Source organism: Ziziphus jujuba, chromosome 6 (assembly GCF_031755915.1).
Source record: "Ziziphus jujuba cultivar Dongzao chromosome 6, ASM3175591v1".
Classification (NCBI taxonomy): domain Eukaryota; kingdom Viridiplantae; phylum Streptophyta; class Magnoliopsida; order Rosales; family Rhamnaceae; genus Ziziphus; species Ziziphus jujuba.
In genome coordinates, this window is record NC_083384.1 from 20542383 (window position 1) to 20561484 (window position 19102).

Consider the following 19102-nt stretch of genomic DNA (forward strand, 5'->3'; position numbering starts at 1 on the left):
TAATTAATGCAAAAGTGGAAAAACTATCAAATAATGTTCAAAATTTACAAACATTATATTAATGGAAACTTGTGGAATGGGTAACAAGAATCTCAACTCACCTTTCTCCAAAACTATCGATGGTGGTCAGAAAACATATAAAAAATTTCAGCCAAATTTAATATTGATAGATCTCTCAAACCATGAAGAATTTGAATAAAAGGAGACTAGATTCAAGTTCAGTGTAGGTCAAGCTAAAACAATCGGAAAATGGCAAATTCATCAAAAAATGGTAAATGGCTACTGTCGGCTTCAAATGGCCAATCTTGGCAGGTCAACCGATCGTTTAACTTAAAAAATTGGCAACATGGTCATCAGAAGGTGATCTTGCTATTGGTCAAGCACGTGTCAACGATGGTGGCTAGAAAACAAATCAAAGCCGACTTAAACCAATTTGGTGTTTAAGCAAGTTGTGGTTTAGGTCAAACAGGTCCACAAGTTTGCATGGGTTTGAAGGACTTTTAGGGTATTTTTATAATTGTTTGTTGTTAGGCACACTTTCCAATGCATATACAGGGTCTTAGGATACTAACAGATAAATATCCGAGATTGGTTTGGATACTGATATAATACTAATATTTAAAAACTTTCCAAAACTACAACTTTCTAACTATAATTCGAAATTTAGCGTACTTCTACTCTATGATGTTGTATCAATGAGCTCGACATAATGGCATAATAATCAAAGCCAAAATCCATCTTGAAGAAAAAGTCAAACTTAAAGCCATTGAAAAGTTCAATTTAGTCAAACTTGATCAACCTTGGTTAAACCAACCAAAATTTCAAATTTTAGGTGTTTTTTCAATATGGTCATTACAATTTGATTCTCGTATTTATTAGAATAAAAATAAAATGTAACCAAGAGCTTGAGCTATTTCTTGTAGGGTAGTGTGATTCAAACTACAACCATGGTATTTTACTAATTGACAATTTACGGTGTTAGATCACAAACTATCGAACATGATATGTCAATAGTAGTAGTAGTAGTAATAATAATAAATTGGATTAGTGGGAAGTTAGACCATAAACTATGGAACATGATATGTCAATAGTAGTAGTAGTAGTAGTAGTAGTAGTAATATAGTAGTAATAATAATAATAATAATAATAAATTGGATTAGTGGGAAGATAGGGCTATTGCGCACTAGAGTATCTTTTGTTTGGAGAAACTGCATTTTTTTTTTTCTTTACTCATGGTATGGTTAACTATCCCAGTTTAATTATCAATATTAAAATATAATTTATTGCAATTTAGGCTCTTTAGTTTTTTAAATTGGCATTTTACTACCCATAATTTAAACTTTATGTTAACTGCCATCTGCCAAAAATAATTTGATAGGATAAAAATCCAACAAATTGAAACTTAAACGCTTGCAACTATTTAAATTTAAAAACTCAAAGTGAGATTCTCCAAAACAGAAAATTTACTAAATTGCAATTAACCTAAAAGCGAAAATTATTATTATTTTTTAATCCATTGATTGCCACCGGAGGGAACCGCAACCTGCCTATAGTGAGCATGGTGTAGCCCGAATAAAATTGGTCCAGTATAGAGCCCTGAGCTTTTTTTTGATCCACGTGATAAAGAACATCAGAACAAAAACTTTCCATCCAAACTTGTTGCCTCTTATTTCTGTTTGCTTTACAGAATTGTTCTACATAAAAGAAAAAAAAAAATGTAATTCTTGATAGAATCTAGTTTCTTAGTGCTCAAACATTCGGAAAAAAATGCAAGCAAGGTATAGAATTCGATACCCATTATCCTCCCACCCTTCTTCTGTCATTGTACTTCACCCTTTTTGTGTCTCAACCTTCAATATCTATTTATTGTTACTTTACATTGCTTTGCAATGTCCTGCATACACTTTGTCTATTCAACTTCTTTGTTTGTTATATGTTTTATGAATAAACTTAAGCTGGTTAAAAAACCTGAGAGAGTAGATAATAGGATCAGAGGTGCATCATTTTTTTGCTTACCAATGCATAACTCAAAGGAAAGCGACAACGAAATAATCATATCAAGGGATGGAGAAGATCGTCAAGATGATGAAGTATTAAAAGCTCCAAGTAAACATAAATCTGGGTTGACAGGGAAGATTATGCACCCACCTATTGAAGGCCATTGGCAGCTACCTCTTGATCAAGAACGTTATAAACCTTCTTCGTCGTCCACAAACTTGGGCTTCAAGGCAGTGTTGTCGTATCCGCTTAGGATTCGCCAGTCATTGAAGAAAGCTGGACGGAGTAAAAGCTTGCGAGTACTTCTTGAAGGAACTCATGATCCAAAAGATGAACAACTTGTTCAATCTTTCCGCGAATTGCTTTTCCTTGAGGGTCAGCTTCCATCAAAGCATAATAACTATCATACACTTCTACGGTAATTTTTTGATGCACTAATAACTATATCATGCACATTAAAAAGAATTTGTGCCCCTTCATTGTAAAAATCATTTTCTCGCTTTTTTTCCTTTTTTTCTTCTCTTTTTTTTTTTTTTTTTTTTTTTAACAATTGTAATTTTGTTCTTCGTACGTGCTTTTGGTTTAGATTTCTTCGAATGAGGGACTTCGATTTTACTAAATCAAAAGAAATGTTCTTGAATTATCTTAAGTGGCGCGAGGACTATAAAGTAGATGCAATTCAAAAGGTAAAACTCTTTAGGCTATTTGATTGGAGTTCGGAAATTGTAAAAAGAAAGGAAAAAAAAAATTATGTATATATATATATGTACATACAGACTTATTATTGCAGGAATTTAAGTTTGACGAGTATGAAGAGGTAAAAAAATGCTATCCTCATGGTTATCATGGCGTTGATCGATATGGCAGACCAATATACATTGAAAGAATTGGAATGGTGGATCTTAATGCACTTCTACAAGTAAGTAGTGTTGATAGATTTGTTAAGTATCATGTTTCAGAGCAAGAGAAAACATTAAATTTGAGATTTCCGGCATGTTCAATTGCGGCCAAGAGGCATATAGCATCCACCACCAGTATTTTGGATGTTCAGGGAGTGGTAGGTATTTTTAGGGTTTCTTCTTCCTTTTATTTATTTATTTATTTATTATTATTATTATTATATTATTTTCTCTATGCTATCTTAGGCAGACGTTTTGAGTTAAAATCCCTCAAACCCAAGATCAGTTATAGAATTTGAAAGACTATGATAATGCAAGTTACTATATTTTTTTATCGGTATCATGCTTTTTCAGCAAATATTAGTATGCTTTTTTATTTTATTTATTTATTTATTTGGTAAAGTTATTAGTATGCTTTATACATTTATTTATTTATTTATTTATTTAAGGTCAAGATGCTTTATATATGTACACATACATATTATATATAGATAAGACAATTACTCTCTTGTCCAGAATCCGACATTAAAATTAATATCCAAGCAATCTGTGATAATAAGCAGATAAAAGGCGCCTATCAACACTCATGGACTTTAATTTGTCCATAATCTTAGACAAGATCCTTAACGTATAAAATATACACAGGAATGAGTAAGAAAAAACCAAAAGAAAACTAACATATACAATTAGCCAACATTGCCTTGTTGCTTTAGCTTATTTTCTACTTATCAGTTATTTGAAATATGTTTTTGTTTAGGGATTGTCTAATTTCTCAAAGTTTGCAAGGCAAATCTTCATGGAAATTCAGAAGATAGATAGCAATTACTACCCAGAGGTATGTGTCATTATCACTTGATTTTCTTTCTAGAATGCTGGACAAGGATGGTTGGGAATCGGCTAGAGAGTGAGGTATTAAAACCAGAATCCTAGCATGAATATGAAGTTGGCCCATCTTTCAATATCTTAATTTTTTTATTATTATTATTTATAATTTAAGACATAGTGATAATTTAACATGGTACGAAAACTTTATATTTAAGCCTAAAAGATGACTGAACTTTTTGAAATAATGGTCAATCCATAAAAACCTATTGATATTTTAGAGCTGAGGCATGCTAAATTTTGCAATCTTGTTGTTTTGTCACCAGTCGTGGTTATCATTATTCTATGTAGCAAATTTTAATTGAAATATTTAATTTAATTTTTTTGTTATTCTAAAAAGTCCTAAAAGCAAACTCTTAAATGATAGTCATTTATATTAGTATTTGATATGAAAGTCCCATTAATAATTCATAAGAAGTGACAAATAGCATTTTGTTAGTTTTGTGCTCATATATATGTTTACCAAATTGACATTCTCAGACTCTACATCGTCTCTTCATCGTAAATGCTGGATCTGGATTTAGGATGCTATGGAAAGCGCTAAAAGCATTTCTTGATGTACGTACTTTAGCAAAGATCAATGTAAGGATTCTTCTCATGTTTGATATATAAATACGTTCATGAAAATTCTCTTTTCCAAGATATTGGACTAAAATAAAGTTAGAAAAACAGCTCTCAAATGCTTATGGGCACCTTTATTAGAGCTTGAAGGTGTCTACTAAAGGTTCTATAAGCTGTTTTTGGGTTTTACCTTTAGTCCAAGATTGTTAATAAGAGCTTTATAATGTCTGTGTACATATACGTATAGATTCGAGTTCTCAAGTTAGGATCACCCTAATAAAAATCTATTAGAACCTTTCTTTTCGGATTTTGAATTGTTTTAAAGACTAAGATTTAAAGATTTATTTAAGATTTATATTAGTTTATACATAGTTCCCTCCTAAAATTTTTAGTATTTCACTTGACTGACATTGTCCACAAATACATTTTTAAAGTTTAGCTCTTAAAGCAATCCAATGGCTAATAACAAAACCATTGTTGATAAATATCAAAACATCCTGATAGGAGAATGAATAAAAATATATGTATAACTGATCTATCTCTTAAGAACTATTTCAGCTTATCCTAGAAAACATGACCACGTAGACACTATCAAAGAGACCCATGTTGTCTAATTCATTTAATTTGCATACTAATCCTTTATTTATTTATTTTATTTTGGTTTTCAAATTAAAATTAATATGGGAAATGAATCAATAATTATAGCCAATTTAAATACTATACAAGCATGTGGATCCCATTGTCTACTAATATAAGTTGAGGTATAGTTCCCAATAAATTAATCAATACATATACATTTATGATATATTATTATTGGTATATTTCCCAATAAATTAATCAATATATATACATTTATGATATATTATTATTGGTTTACTTAACTTCTTGTGCATTGCTTACTATTTTTATATTCAGGTGCTAGGATATAATTACCTTAATGACCTGCTTGAAGTCATTGATCCAAGGTACCATAGCAAGTGCAAACTACACATGAATTTGAATGAGGAATTCATCAAACATAGTATACCGAGCCAGTTTTACGATTATACAACATTAACATGAATTCATGAAAGTCTAATTGCATATCATGGTGTCACTAAAGGTTACTATTCCATTACTGTTAACAGTAATTTGCCAAATTTCCTCGGTGGAAACTGTACATGTTCTGACTATGGAGGTTGCTTGCTGAGTGACAAAGGACCCTGGAAAAATCCTGAAATTTCAGAAATGATTCAGGTCAACTTCATCTTCTTCGAAAACATTTCTCTGAAACATTTTCTTCAAAAACATTTTACATAGCTAGTATGGCTGAGATGAATGTTTTATAAGCTTGCAGGCGATTTCAGCAACCGATGAGAACGATCAAGAAAATGATGGCATACAATCTTCAGAAGTTGCCTCTGCACCCTCTGTGGTAAGCAATAATATTCTTTACAACATCCACCATAGCATCCGGTCATTTCTCACTTTTCTAGGTTAACGTTTTGAATAGAGAATATAATTGAGTTCCAATATATTTCCAATAAATCATCATTCCTAGTGAGTGTATCAACGTGGCTCGAAAATATGCCTCAAGATCCTCTAGCCCAAATCTTACAAAAAAAAAAAGAAAAAAAAATTCCAATTTTCTACTTTGACTTTTGAACCAACAAAAAATAAGTAGTAGTAGCTGGGATGTGCGAATTAGAACTAGCATTTCTTCTAAATGTCTTTACAAGCTGGCCATTATCATCTTGGTCTGGAGCAACTCTTTCATTTGGAGAATATGTAAACTCTTTTGGAGATAATGGCCATGAAAGTAAGGTATTTCTCTTTGTACCAAGTGCTAGAGAGGCTTGGAATACAGCATGCTTGATATACATGATGTTGTGAAATCCAAGGTAGTTCTTATACAAGTATATCATGGATTATAGTTAATTATAACACCTAGGAACCAAATTGATAACACCTTTTAGATAGAGAATCATTATAAATAGTAGGAGAGTCAATTAGATTGTTCAGATGATTGTAGATAAAACACAAGAAATTTGGGATTTACCATTCGAGGAGGCTTGTTGAGACTTTTCCTCAAGTTTTAAAGCACGTTATAGATAATTAATCCATGTTTTTAACACTGAAAATATGGCACTACTCGTAGAAATTTGTTTTAAAGCTTGAACCTGTCAGTCACCAAAAATTTGACACCATGTTAAATCATGACTACCGTTTATCCCTAGAGTTTAAATAGATAGAAAGTGGGCACAATTATGCATATATATAAAACCAAAACATAATTTATTATCGACTGCCAAAGAAGGTTCTTCATTGTGAAAAAAAGTCCGACTTTTCTTGCCTGTTTTGCATTCGCATGAAGTCCTTTTTCGATAGGTAGCTTGCGAACTGTGCTTTCTTTCTGTTGCAGAAAATGTAGGCATTCTTATTGTCATTTTTATTATCTTGGTCTCTAAATTATCAAAAAAGAAAAGAGGACAAAGAAAAAGGACTAGTTTCTCTCATAAGTCATAATCATGAGTTTAAAAAAAAAAAAAAGATTTCTTTTTATGTCCAAAATAATTAAAGGCAAAGAACGTTAATGTATTGTATTGCATTATACATGAAACTGAATTATGCTGATAAGCTAGCACCACAGAAAATTCGATCACTGGAAGCAGCACTGAGAGACACCAAATCAGTGAGTGACAAATTCTAAATGCTGCTTACGTTATTTATTCATTTATTATAATTATTATTATTATTTTTTTAAAAACTTAAATATTTCATTAAACAAATATTGATAAATTATCTATACTGCAGAAAATCGAGGCACTGGAAGCTTTACTTGAAGAAACGAAGACAGTGAGTAACTAAAATAGTTTATCTTCGTATGGACACAATCTTTAGCCTAAATAAGGTTCTGTTTTTAATTGTATTTTTTGCCTCTCAGGCTTTGAAAGGACTGGCAGAGCATATAGAAGACCTGAATAATTCTTGGGAAGCCTAACCCAGTTTAAATTAGAAATCAATTTGTAAATTTATATAATTTCTATTCTTATTTTTGGTATAGAAGTTCAAATAAATGGTGATACATTGACGTTAAATTACAAAAATTTAAGTGGTCTAAAAGCGAATTATCCAAAAAGTTTGAAAAATAAAATTTGTTGGCCTTGTTGCAGAACGAAATGAAAATTTTACCGCCTTAATATTCTAAACTACTTGTCATAGAAGAAATGGAATTTTTTTTTTTTTTTTGTTGAGTTTTAATATAGTAAGGGATTTTATGAGTAATTCGGATAAAAAACGTGACGGCATTGTTGACTGTTCGATTAAAACTAACGGTCCAGATTAGAATGTCAATTTTCCTCCCAAAAATGTGTTCCCAAAAATGTGTTCCCACGTGCTTCCTTTCCTTACAGAGCGTATATTTCTTGAGCAGGTCAGTACCCAAATTTTGACCCACCCTAACGTACAGTTCTTTCTGCCCAGCGTCGCATCCAAAACCAACGACCCTTAGAGTTCTTTCTGCCCAGCCTCGCATCTAAAACCAACAACCCTACCTGTATTTATTTTGTCCCATATTCTTCATGTTTTTGCTGAAGGTCAAAAAAGGGTTCAGGTTATATGAATGTGAAGCCTGGCCTGAGGGATAGTGGAAATGCTGATCGAGAAAGGTTTTGTCAAAGGAAGAGAAATGTATATTTTCAGATATTATAAATACAATCATCTACTCTGATTGCTATTTAAATCCATCAATTGCCTTGAAATGGATATTCCATTAGAACAATTTTATTCATAAATTCCTTCTCTTAAGCATTTTGAAAGCATAACGTGGACATCTGAAGTTAGAGCTCTCTTGCAATAAATTAAAACTCTCTATGAGCATTAAGATTGTGGCTCCTAGTTGCAGCGTAAATTTGAAAAAGCATCATCATGGAATTCTTGGTGGGTTCGATGAGGGAGAAAAGCACCCTTCAAAATTACCAAAAAAAAAAAACTTGTAAACTCTTTTAAAAAGATTTCAGGAAAAAAAAAAAAAAGAAAAAGCAATGGTTTTCTGGAAAACCATGGCCAAAAGACTAAAAGTCGATGTTTTTTTAAAAAGACATCTGTTTTTCTCCTAGGGAAAAGGCAATGATATTTTAAAAAACCATCACCAAAAAAAATTGAAAGCCAAGGGCTTTTCAAAAAAGCGTTGGCTTTTCTTGTAGGAAAAAGGTGATGGTTTTCTTAAATTCTGCAAAAGCATTGGCTTTTATCTTTTGGTGACGGTTTTCCAGAAAATTGTCACCTTTTTCCCTTTTTTTTGGGTATTTTTTTGCTGAAATTTTTTTGAAAGAGTTTACAAGTCTTTTTTATTTATAAGTTCGAAGGTGCAAATGATTTATGATTGTGCATATCTGTTTGGCTTTGACTTTGTTTGTATTTCCAAGTGCGGTCGAACTCGGAAAGGTATCGTGATAGGGAAAATGGGAGATCTGGTATGGAAGGGAGCACAAGAACAAGCAGTGGAAACTTGCAGCCTGAAACTTCAACCAATTCTTTTATGGTGGCCGTGCCAACTATTGTTCTATTTGGGTCCCGACCATTTTCTGGTCAGTTGCCTACCATTTTATAGTCATGTGAACGTTTAGATGAGTGTGGTAGCAGTTATGAAGAGATTGGATGGAAGCAAGGACTCAGGTGACATAGGCAGTGGTGGGGACCCGGACGTGGCATCAGCATTTAATGGATAGCCTTGTGGATTTGGGTCAGCTCAAAGACATGGATCCAGAGGAAGCAAATCTAGGCAAGTAGTGTGAAGTCCAGCCGCACCAACCACAGCCATCATTTTTGACAAATGGACATTGCTGCACCGAATTCCAAATTGATCAACAATTGTGGGCTAAGCTGTTGAAGATTGTGGCCTTGTAAGCCTATAAATAGGCTCCTTCCCGTTGCATGCAAACCAAGCCAAGTGAGCAAAGCTCAATATTATCCCAAGTGAGGAATATTGAGAGAAAACTCCGAGAGAGAGAGTGTTTAAGTTCCAGAGAGAGCTTGAGAAAAGAGTGAGCAATTCCAGAGAGAATTGGAGGGTGTAGGGAGAGATTCCACGTGAGAATCCAAGAGAGAGAAGTTTTTGTATTTTTGTATTCTATTTCAAGAGAGTAATAGAATTCTTTTTATTTTCTTCTCATATTTCTTCTCTAACGTGGTCAGAGAACCACAACAAGTAGTAGAGAATAGAGAATGTGATGGTAGACGTGAAGGGAAATGGGAAAGGAAGGGAAGGGAAGCACGTGGGAACACATTTTTGGGAGGAAAATTGGCTTTCTAATCTGGACTATTAATTTTAATCAAATGATCAATAATACCAGCATATTTTTTATCCAGATAAAACATGGTCAGGACTGTCCTAACAGTAGGAAAACTCTATATGTATATATGTGTATATATATATATATATATATATTTAAAGTATTATTTTAAAATTTAAACATTAAATTCCAACTAAATGCTAGAGTGCGACCGAGATCGGCAACAAAATACACGTGAACTAGCTCCTGGAATGCCAAAGCATAATCGATTCTCGAAAACCTTTGAAATAGGACCAATTCACAGGAATGTTCAAGGGGGACTAGTCAAATTTATTTTGGGATTTGTTTTGTCATTATTTAAGAGTGCTTTTGGAAAGCAAAGTCATGGAGGGACACATATATAATTCAACTTGTGCATGCAAAGTACAATTGAGACATTTTGCATAAGTTTGTAAAATACCTTACTTGCCCTTTACTCTTCTAGCCTATATATAGGACCAACACTTTAGGTAAAGCTTAATATTTTGGATTTGTCGGAATTTTTGGAGCTTGAAATTGTTGGAATTGAATTTTGGTTTTGAGATTAAGTTTTGTCGAATGGTTTTAAAAGAATTAAAAGAAATTTATTTTTTCTTGGTTTCAGGTTTAATTCATTTATGGAAAGGATTTATTTTTTTCTTAATTTTTTAGGTTAAGTTGAAATTTCTTTAATTTTTGGGAGACCTTGGATATTTGAAATTTAATTTATTTTTACAGTTAAGTTTAATTTTCTTGAAAATTTGGAAATTTAATTTAAGATATTTTGATGTTAAGAAATGATTTTCTTGATTTTTGGGAGTCATTTGGAAACGTAATTTAATTTATTTGAGTTTTATTTTTGGAGTTGATATTAAATTCTTGAGGTTGAATTTAATCTTGAATTTAAGTTTAATCTAGACCCCTAATGTTTATGTTAGTTACGATTTAATCTTTTAGGTTTTAAAAATTACAAATATCACCCCTAAAAGGGCCATGGATAACATTATTTGGGTGTGAATAAAAAAATTAGGAGAAAATATGATAACTTTTTTAAATTTAAAAGAAAGTTGATGATATTTTTGAAATTAGAAGAATTAATTTATATTTAAGTTAAACCTTAGAAGGAGATGTATGAAATTAATCCTTAATTTATTTAAGTGGTTTTGTGGATGCATCGGATTTATTGGATTCAATTTCTAATATATTGGAAGTATTGATTAATATGTGAATTTGGTATGCAAGTTATGGAGATTGGATTTCTATTGTGGAGTTAGAATTTTGTTTGGATTATGGAGTTGGTTACTAAAGCGCTTTACTGTTTAATTTGGAGATTTATGTAGGAAGACAAACTATTTTGGATTTGCTGTTTTGGTGTTGGAATTTACTGTCTTGTAATGGAAGTGAATCTTCTATGATTCTCCACTTTTTTTTATTTGAAAGTTATTGTTTATAAATGAATGGATTAAATTCTGGGATTGGATATTAATAGATATGTGATTTTGTCCTAAACCAAGGAGTGCCTTAACGGGTTTCGAGAGAATGTTCATTTCTAGACTAAGGTTTTCGCAGTAGGCACCGTTTATGAACAGGAGTTTTGTAAATTTTTTGTGCACCTATATATATATATATATATATATCTATATTAATGCATGACACACATAAGCATGGTTAAGGATCTATGCTTTGTCTGGAATCTATTATTGAGTTTGTAATTGTGTATAAGACATAATATATTTTTGTAAATATATATATATATATTTTTATATTTATATTTATATTTATATTTATACTATATCGTGCATAACATGCATTTGAGCATATTAGCATGTCATGATTTTACTGGAAATTATTTTACTGAGTTTAGTTTTGGAAATTGATTGATGGTTCTGATATTTGGGATTTTATACATGAAATTATCATTTCAATTTAGATATAGTTTAGACCTGAAGCTTGCCTGATCTTGTATTGGATTATGATTTAGAACCTAGAGTTTACTAGGCTTGGTTTTATGGATATGGATTATAGGTTGACCCCAGAGTTTGCTTGACTAGTGTACAATTTGATTATTGATTATTAATTATTTAATTATTTGGATATGGATCTGGAAATGGTTTATTATATCTTGTGAATATTGTTCTGAGGTATCTATCTTTTATGGGTATCGAACATAGTGTAATATTCTGTTACCTATTTGGTGAGTTGGTATTTTCTACAGACTAAAAAAAGGCTATTATTTTTAAGCAGAGATGATGTTTATGGTGATTGTTGAGTCAATTTTTATGTGTTGAGAATTTTCATGATTCAAAACATTGTGTTGTAAGTGACCCAGCATTAGATCATGCCAAATCATGAAAAACAAATCTTAATTAGGAATTTTAAGTCAGTTAGAGACCTTTTCATATTCATTAGGTGATTAAGCAAACACTTTTGTACACATTATTTAACAGATAATCCAAATTTGTTTTTTACTAATTTTTTATATTTTTACTTGGGTTCACAATTGAGATATTTTAATTTTGGCTGAAAATAATTTCATAATTTTTTGGAAGTCAAAGTACTAATTGTGAGCAATACTTGAACATAGTTGGTAAGATGCTCTTAGAACAATGTTGAGGCATCCTTGGAACAACATCCTGCCTGTGTTAGTTTCTAGCTGCTGAATCTATGTCGTTTGAACTACGTCTATATATGTGAAAAGATTGAAGAGAGCCATAATTACCAACCAATCAGGCTTTTTTACTTTATTTGTGAGTTTCCATAACTAATGCAAACAAGTTAGTTGAAAAATTAAGGCTAAGTGAAAGTTTTTTAAAAAAGGAATTGGAGCAAGCTAAGGAAACTATTTAGAAGCTAGTTACTAGAATTGCAAAACTTGGTCATATCTTGAGCATAAGAAAGGAATCACATCCAAGAGAGGTATTGGATACATTGATAAAGTTTCGACCCCATCCAATTCAAAGACTACCTTATAAAGCTTGACAAGCAAATTCCACATGAGGATATTGCAAAAGCAAAAATTCCTCCAAAGAAAGTTGAAAGGTGTAGTGAAGTTAGGAATAACTATACCTACCATCACTTAAAGGAGAACCAAATCACAAGTTCAATGGGCTTCTCATGAGTTTTATTGTTCCCCCAATGAAGTAGTCATTCCTAGTTATCATCATTGTGCTAAGAAGGGCCCAAAATAAGATCAAATTATTTTCAATTAAAAATGGAACACAAGAGAAGACCAAAGTGAAGAATCAAAGTCCTAAAGCCACAAGCATCTGATTCCATAGAGTTCCTTCAATGCATCATCCTCCTAGACCTAGTTTGGTTCCTGTTTGTTACCATTGTGGCCCTAGATGTTTTGAGTTGAGAAGATTGAGTATCACTAGATAGTTTTTCTAGTGGAAATTACCTTGATGGTATTAGAATGAATGGACTTTTGAGGAAGATTCATGGATTGATTGTAGACATAACCAAGGTATCTAATTTCAACAAAATGGAAGCAGCAAAAAAGAAAAAAAGCAAAAAGAAAAAGAATGTGAGGAGTAAGGAAGGAAGAATAAAGATCATAAACATTGACTGGAGAATAAAACGATAAAATGGAGCTTCCAATCCTTCTTTGCCTGTTTTTGTTGCTATATAGATTACTTATTTTTACATATGTACTTGATATTGTGTTAGCGAATTATTCTCAATTAAGAGTTCCTTAGTTAGATAATTTAATTATTTTAAGTGAGACTAGGTGATAATGTATCTTTATTTATTATTATTTTTTGTCAAAGTTTAGGTTTTGCAAGGAATGAGATAAATTCATATTCATTGGTCATGAAACCTTACGAAAATTTCTAAAATAATTTTGCACGGGCATCTATTTATCATGACATTATTATTCTTTAAGTGATTGAAATTTTCATTGTCAGTGTTGATTTAGTTGAAACAATTTTAAAATATGCAATCCTACATTTATTAGGGTTCTGGAGCTACATATTATCAATAAGATAACTCTTCATGAATAAGTCATCTTTGTATTTTCAAAATTAAAATGTATTTTTAAGGCATGTGAAATTGATATTAAAAAAAGAAAAAAAAAAGAAAAGAAAAGAATATTGAATACAATAAATAAATATATAAAAAAGGAAAATTCAAAAAGCATTAGAGAGGAGGAGTCTACTTGAGATAAAATAGCTTTTTGTTTTGAATCTTATTCAAGGTTGGATATTTTATGAAAAATATATTTATTCCAAATTCTTTATGTTCTATCTTTGATAAATTAGGTTTTCAAAAATGTGATTATATTTTTTTATGCATTAGTCATACATTTTATGCATATTCTTGATTTTTTATCTAGTTTTAGTTAAATAAATTTTGATGTGTACAAATTTCTTTGAAAGATCTTTGCTTGACATATTTGAATATTAAAGTGATTTTTGTCGAAAAATAAGTTTTCTCTAGTTTTAACAATGTTTTAGCATAAAATCCATTTGATCATTATTTTATTTTATGAGATTAATGTTCTTCACGGAGTTGTTCTGGAGTCACTATTTTTTTTTTCTTTTACCATTGTGTAGTCAACTTTTGATATGTTGGGCCTTTATGGCTGTACAAGGGATTTAGGGTTTATTTCTCATACTTTTGCATTTTCCTCTATATTCTTTTTTCTTTACGGATTTTTTTTGCATTTTGTGTCTCATTTTATGATTGTTTATTCGTTTTACATTGTTTTTTTTGTATTATTTTTTTCGTGCATGATGATTCTTTTGTCATATGTTTTGATAAAAAAAAAGGAGAAGATTTATTGGCTTTACCCATTATTAGATTGTGTATTTCATTTCCATATGATGTTAGAGTTGAAGGCATATACTCACTTATGAGTTGAGTTTGGGTAAACGTTTTTGTTTGCATTAGCTTAGAAGGAGCTTATTGTTGTTTTATTTTAGTTCACTTTATTTCTTGTGTGACTACATTTTATGTTGTATTTCTGCCACACATACATTTTACCAGTTTGTTTTTGGATGTGTATATGGTTAAACACATCAAATCATTTTTAAAAGAACTTTTAAATCCACTTTTTTAGAAACAACAATATCAATATGCAAAACTAAATTTTTTTCAAATAACTTTCCAGGACCATAACTTAAACAAATGTATTAAATTTCTTTGAAATCTCAAAACCATGATATTTTACAGATTTATGCTTAACTTTGATCATTTTTAGAACATAGGTAAGAAGCTTTAGAAAACATTTTTCCAATGCATTAAGTACCAAAATCATTATGTGCAAAACATATCAAATGCAAGGCAATGTAATAAAAATCCTATTCAAATTTCCCAATTCCAAAAGACCCCTCTATATTAAGTATTTATCAAAAATACTTTAATGCACTATAAAATAGATTGTCGAATTATAAGAAAAAATAGTTCCACCCATTTTATAAATTTACAACAAAATACTTACCAAAACAATGATACCAAATAAAAATTTAACTCATACCAATCCAAGAATTTCAAAGTAAGATACTTCGATGCATGATATGCAAAAATGCATTATAATTCAATAAAAATTCCATTCATAAAACCCAAGTCCAATAAAAAGATTCAACATAACTCGTAACGCAAAATATACTTCAATGCATGCTATGCATGATGCATTATACATATATAGAAACATAAGGGTTTAAGAAAATCCTCCCATTCATAAACATAGCCTTCAGGAACCTAATCAATACATAGTTCTCCTTGTCAATCTCTTTTAGGTGTACATTTGTCCCGGACAAAACCATAACATCATCATTCCTAATCCCAAAAACAAAACAGTTTAATTCCAAACAACAATTCTCAACTTACAAAGAAGTGAAGAACCATGCAAAATTAATTTTTAATCCACTAAATATTGTATCTCAAACACCAATATATTAATACCAAAACAATTTCTCTTTCTATCAAAATTTTCAATTAAAAGACTGAGATGCATTAACAACCTAAATCCAAATTAAATTTAGCAAATCCCAAACACAAAACCAATAAAACCAACATGCAAACTCAAAATCATCATCTTTATCACAATTCTATACCATCACTGGCACAAGCACTCCACATATGAAATTCACAAACATGTTCCAAAATTCACCTCAAAATCCACATGTGATTTCCTTCATCAATTGATCTAAGAAACTTACCAAATGAGTTCAACAAAACTCTAAGGCCTACTCAAACCTGAAAGAGCCCTTAGGTGAGGAAAAAAATGAGGCTTTAACTTGCTAAAAAATTTATAAGATATTTCAAAAAAAATAATAGTAATTAATTTATAGCAATAAATAGTAAATGATTTTCAATAGTAAATAGTTATTTGAAATTTATTTTGCTTGCTTTCTGAGATGCAAAGGTAGAAATTAAGTTTTTATATTCTAGTTTCATTAACAAATCCTTCTCAATAGATAACATTGCTAGTCCATTCAATCTTTCATATGGCATAGTTGTTCTTAAGTAAGATTTGATTAATTTTAATTTTGAAAAACTTCTTTAAGTGAAAGCAACAATTAGTGGTATTGTTAATAAAATTCTATAGGTAATCAATGCATTTGGAAAAGAGTCTAATCTTTTATGTAATTTAATATTTCTATTAGTGTATTTCTTTCAACTTCTATAATTTCTTTTAAAACTTTTAGTTCAGAAAACAAATCTAAACCATCAATATCAAAAAACATATCATGTTTTAAAAAATTTTCAAGACTAGGACAAAATTCTTTCAAATCATCAACATTTTGTGACTTTTATTTTTTAAAATCATATAAAAAAACAAAGACATTTTCATATTTTGTAGATTGTTCAAATCTACTATGAATTGAAGAAAGAGCTTGATCAACAACATAAATAAAATAGTCAATACGAAAATATTGCTTAGCTGATTGAGATTATTCATAACTTCATAAAAACAATTTTCCCTTATAGCTATATGTTTTTCGTGAAATATAGATTCTTCTCCATACTATGTAGATGTAAAACCTCTTTCTCTATAATTTTCAAAAAAAGTAAAAAAACACCTTTTAAGATTATTTATAGTAATATCAATTTGCATTTCTTTAGGCTGTAAGTATTTACTAACAAAGTTAATAGCTAATAATATACCATACTAAATGTCCATTCCTAATAAGAATTCAAAATTTTCACATTTATATGTTGCTAAATAATTAGCTTCACTTCTTATTTTATTAGTTTTGCTAATTCCATCAAAGTATTTCTAATTTGTGGAGCTTGAAATTTTATTGCCTTAACACTTTCAATTTTATTGCCTTAACACTTTCAATTTGTGGAGCTTGAAATTTTATGACAAGAATTTGATTGTCAAACTAATTGTGATGAAATGAGTGTTTCTTATGTTTTGCATTACATACTAATTTTATTTATTTTGGTTTTCATTTTTTTATGTTAATATGTAATGGAAATACTAACTGTATTTTAGTTTTCAATTAATACAACTTTTTTTCATACTGTTTACTACTCAATTGGGGGGGTGGATTCAAGCCCACCTTGATATTAAATCCTTGCCACATTCCTACATCCAAATGGTAAATACTATAGTTTTAAGTTTGAATATCTCATCTTTAATTTAAGATATAGCTAACAAAGATCTTTCCCTAACTATTTATGAAGATGCATGCATCATAACCTATCCAACAAGTTTTTAATTATAAAATTTACTTAATAGGAAGATGCATGCAACATAAACCATCTAACAAATTTTTATTTACAAAATTTACTTAATTTTAATCTTTTACCGCTGCCAAAACTAAATGCATGCTTTTTATAGATTTTGAATTATATGTATGATACGCAATTTCAAATTTCAAAACAAAGTTATAGTGAGTTAAATTTTTGTTGGATAGTTTACTAGTCTATAAATATTAAAATGGGTAGCAATAAATGCATTTGACAGTTATATCATCTACCTTTAGAAATAAACACCATATATACAATGAGTTTGATTTGAGGTAGCCGTATATTAATATATATTTTAAATTTTGACAATTAACTTATATTAAGTTTTAATTAAGGTGTGTCATGGAGCCTTCACATTCTTTATCATCAAGAATTTTATAGGGATTTCTACTCATTTTTTTGGTTGCTTTGATCAATTCCTTGATCTTCGACACCCTTGGTCAATTAGATAAATTTTCGAGCTCAACATAAAATTTTATTATTTTTTTAACGTTGTCAATTGATGATTAGTTAGGTTATAATCTCAAAAAATCATTTTTATATTAAAACAAAACTATCTAAACTACTAAAATATGTTTACCTTGTAATAGAATGATTAGTTTTAGTTTGGAATTGATTAATTAATAATTTTCATTGCTAAACATTGTCAAATATAATTGGCTTTTAACAAGAATTTCATTGAATTTTAGGTGATGCTATTAAGATTTTCGACTTGCCAATTGATTTTGTATTTTGAATTGCTACAGCAGCAACACAGGTAAATTTATATTGTAAATACAATATGAACATGACCCAAAATATTTTATAATGCTTCATTAGCATAAATAAAAGAGATTGGCATGAAAGCACCCTATGCTATGTTATTTTTCACATATTGTACTCCAAACAATTATTTTTGACATTTTTCACCCTGAACTAACAAAAAGTACACACTTTTGGCCTTTTCTAAATTTTCCATTGAAATCATTAACAGAATGAGCATGTGCTACTCACATGACCTTAATGTGTGAATTTTTAGTCTTTTTCTAAATTTTCCATTGAAACCATTCACAGAATGAGCATATGCTGTTCACATGAACTTAATGAAAGCATAAAGAAAGTCTTTTCACACCCATAATTCACCTCATCTATCCTCTTATTCTTCTTCTTCAAGCTAGTTTTCACTTTGATACGAATGTAGGTCGACTTACTTATAAATCCGTATTATATTAGTCCTGATCAAAATTAAATTTAGATTTAAATTATCACCTTGACCCTTAATCAATTATGATTAGAAACCTTGTTATATATCGAAGACACCACAATAGATTATAGAATATCATATTGATAAGTCAAAGTAGAACACTAGGTGTTCTAGGTGTTCTAAAAGAACGAAAAGAAATCTTTCTAACAAGTAATTTTTCTGAATGAAAAGCTGATTACACTATTAAGAAAATAAAGCCTTTAAATAGAATAGAGTTACAAGAATCAAATCCCTGAGGCAATAGATGAAAATTGGCCAATAAGGTTAAACAAAAGGTAGTTGCCAATTTTCCTATGTCTTTCTTATTCTAATTTACATTAATTAATTCCTTAATTTTGAAAGCGGAATTAATTAGTTTATAATCAAAAATATTAAAATTCAACATTTCTAAATTAATTGTCCAGCAAATAATTAAACAAAAACAAAAAACAAAAGACTATTTCCTAATATAAAAGTCAAATTTCAATTTTGGAAAGTAGTTGACTAGCTTTCCAAATAAGCTGTCCTTGGCCAATCTCAAGCTA

The 19102-nt window shown here is 30.1% G+C and overlaps 1 protein-coding gene across 5 annotated transcripts; it reads left to right on the forward strand.

Moving 5' to 3' along the window:
- The first annotated feature begins 1857 nt into the window (after positions 1 to 1857).
- LOC107430293 (phosphatidylinositol/phosphatidylcholine transfer protein SFH11) lies at positions 1858 to 7529 on the forward strand. Of its 5 annotated transcripts, none has more exons than XM_048463468.2 (11): positions 1858 to 2416; positions 2585 to 2684; positions 2789 to 2917; positions 3655 to 3732; positions 4260 to 4361; positions 5256 to 5305; positions 5468 to 5576; positions 5677 to 5754; positions 6958 to 7011; positions 7134 to 7175; positions 7264 to 7529. In XM_048463468.2, the coding sequence occupies exons 1-11, from the start codon at positions 1890 to 1892 to the stop codon at positions 7318 to 7320; spliced, it is 1326 nt and encodes a 441-aa protein (XP_048319425.2). In that variant the 5' UTR covers positions 1858 to 1889; the 3' UTR covers positions 7321 to 7529. The 5 variants fall into 5 exon arrangements, 4 of the variants coding, with proteins under 4 accessions (XP_048319425.2, XP_024934633.2, XP_048319427.2 ...); XM_025078865.3 differs by having other exon boundaries at positions 1862 to 2416; positions 2789 to 3055; positions 7264 to 7522; XM_048463466.2 differs by having other exon boundaries at positions 1864 to 2416; positions 2789 to 3055; positions 6970 to 7011; positions 7264 to 7520.
- The last annotated feature ends 11573 nt before the right edge of the window (positions 7530 to 19102 follow it).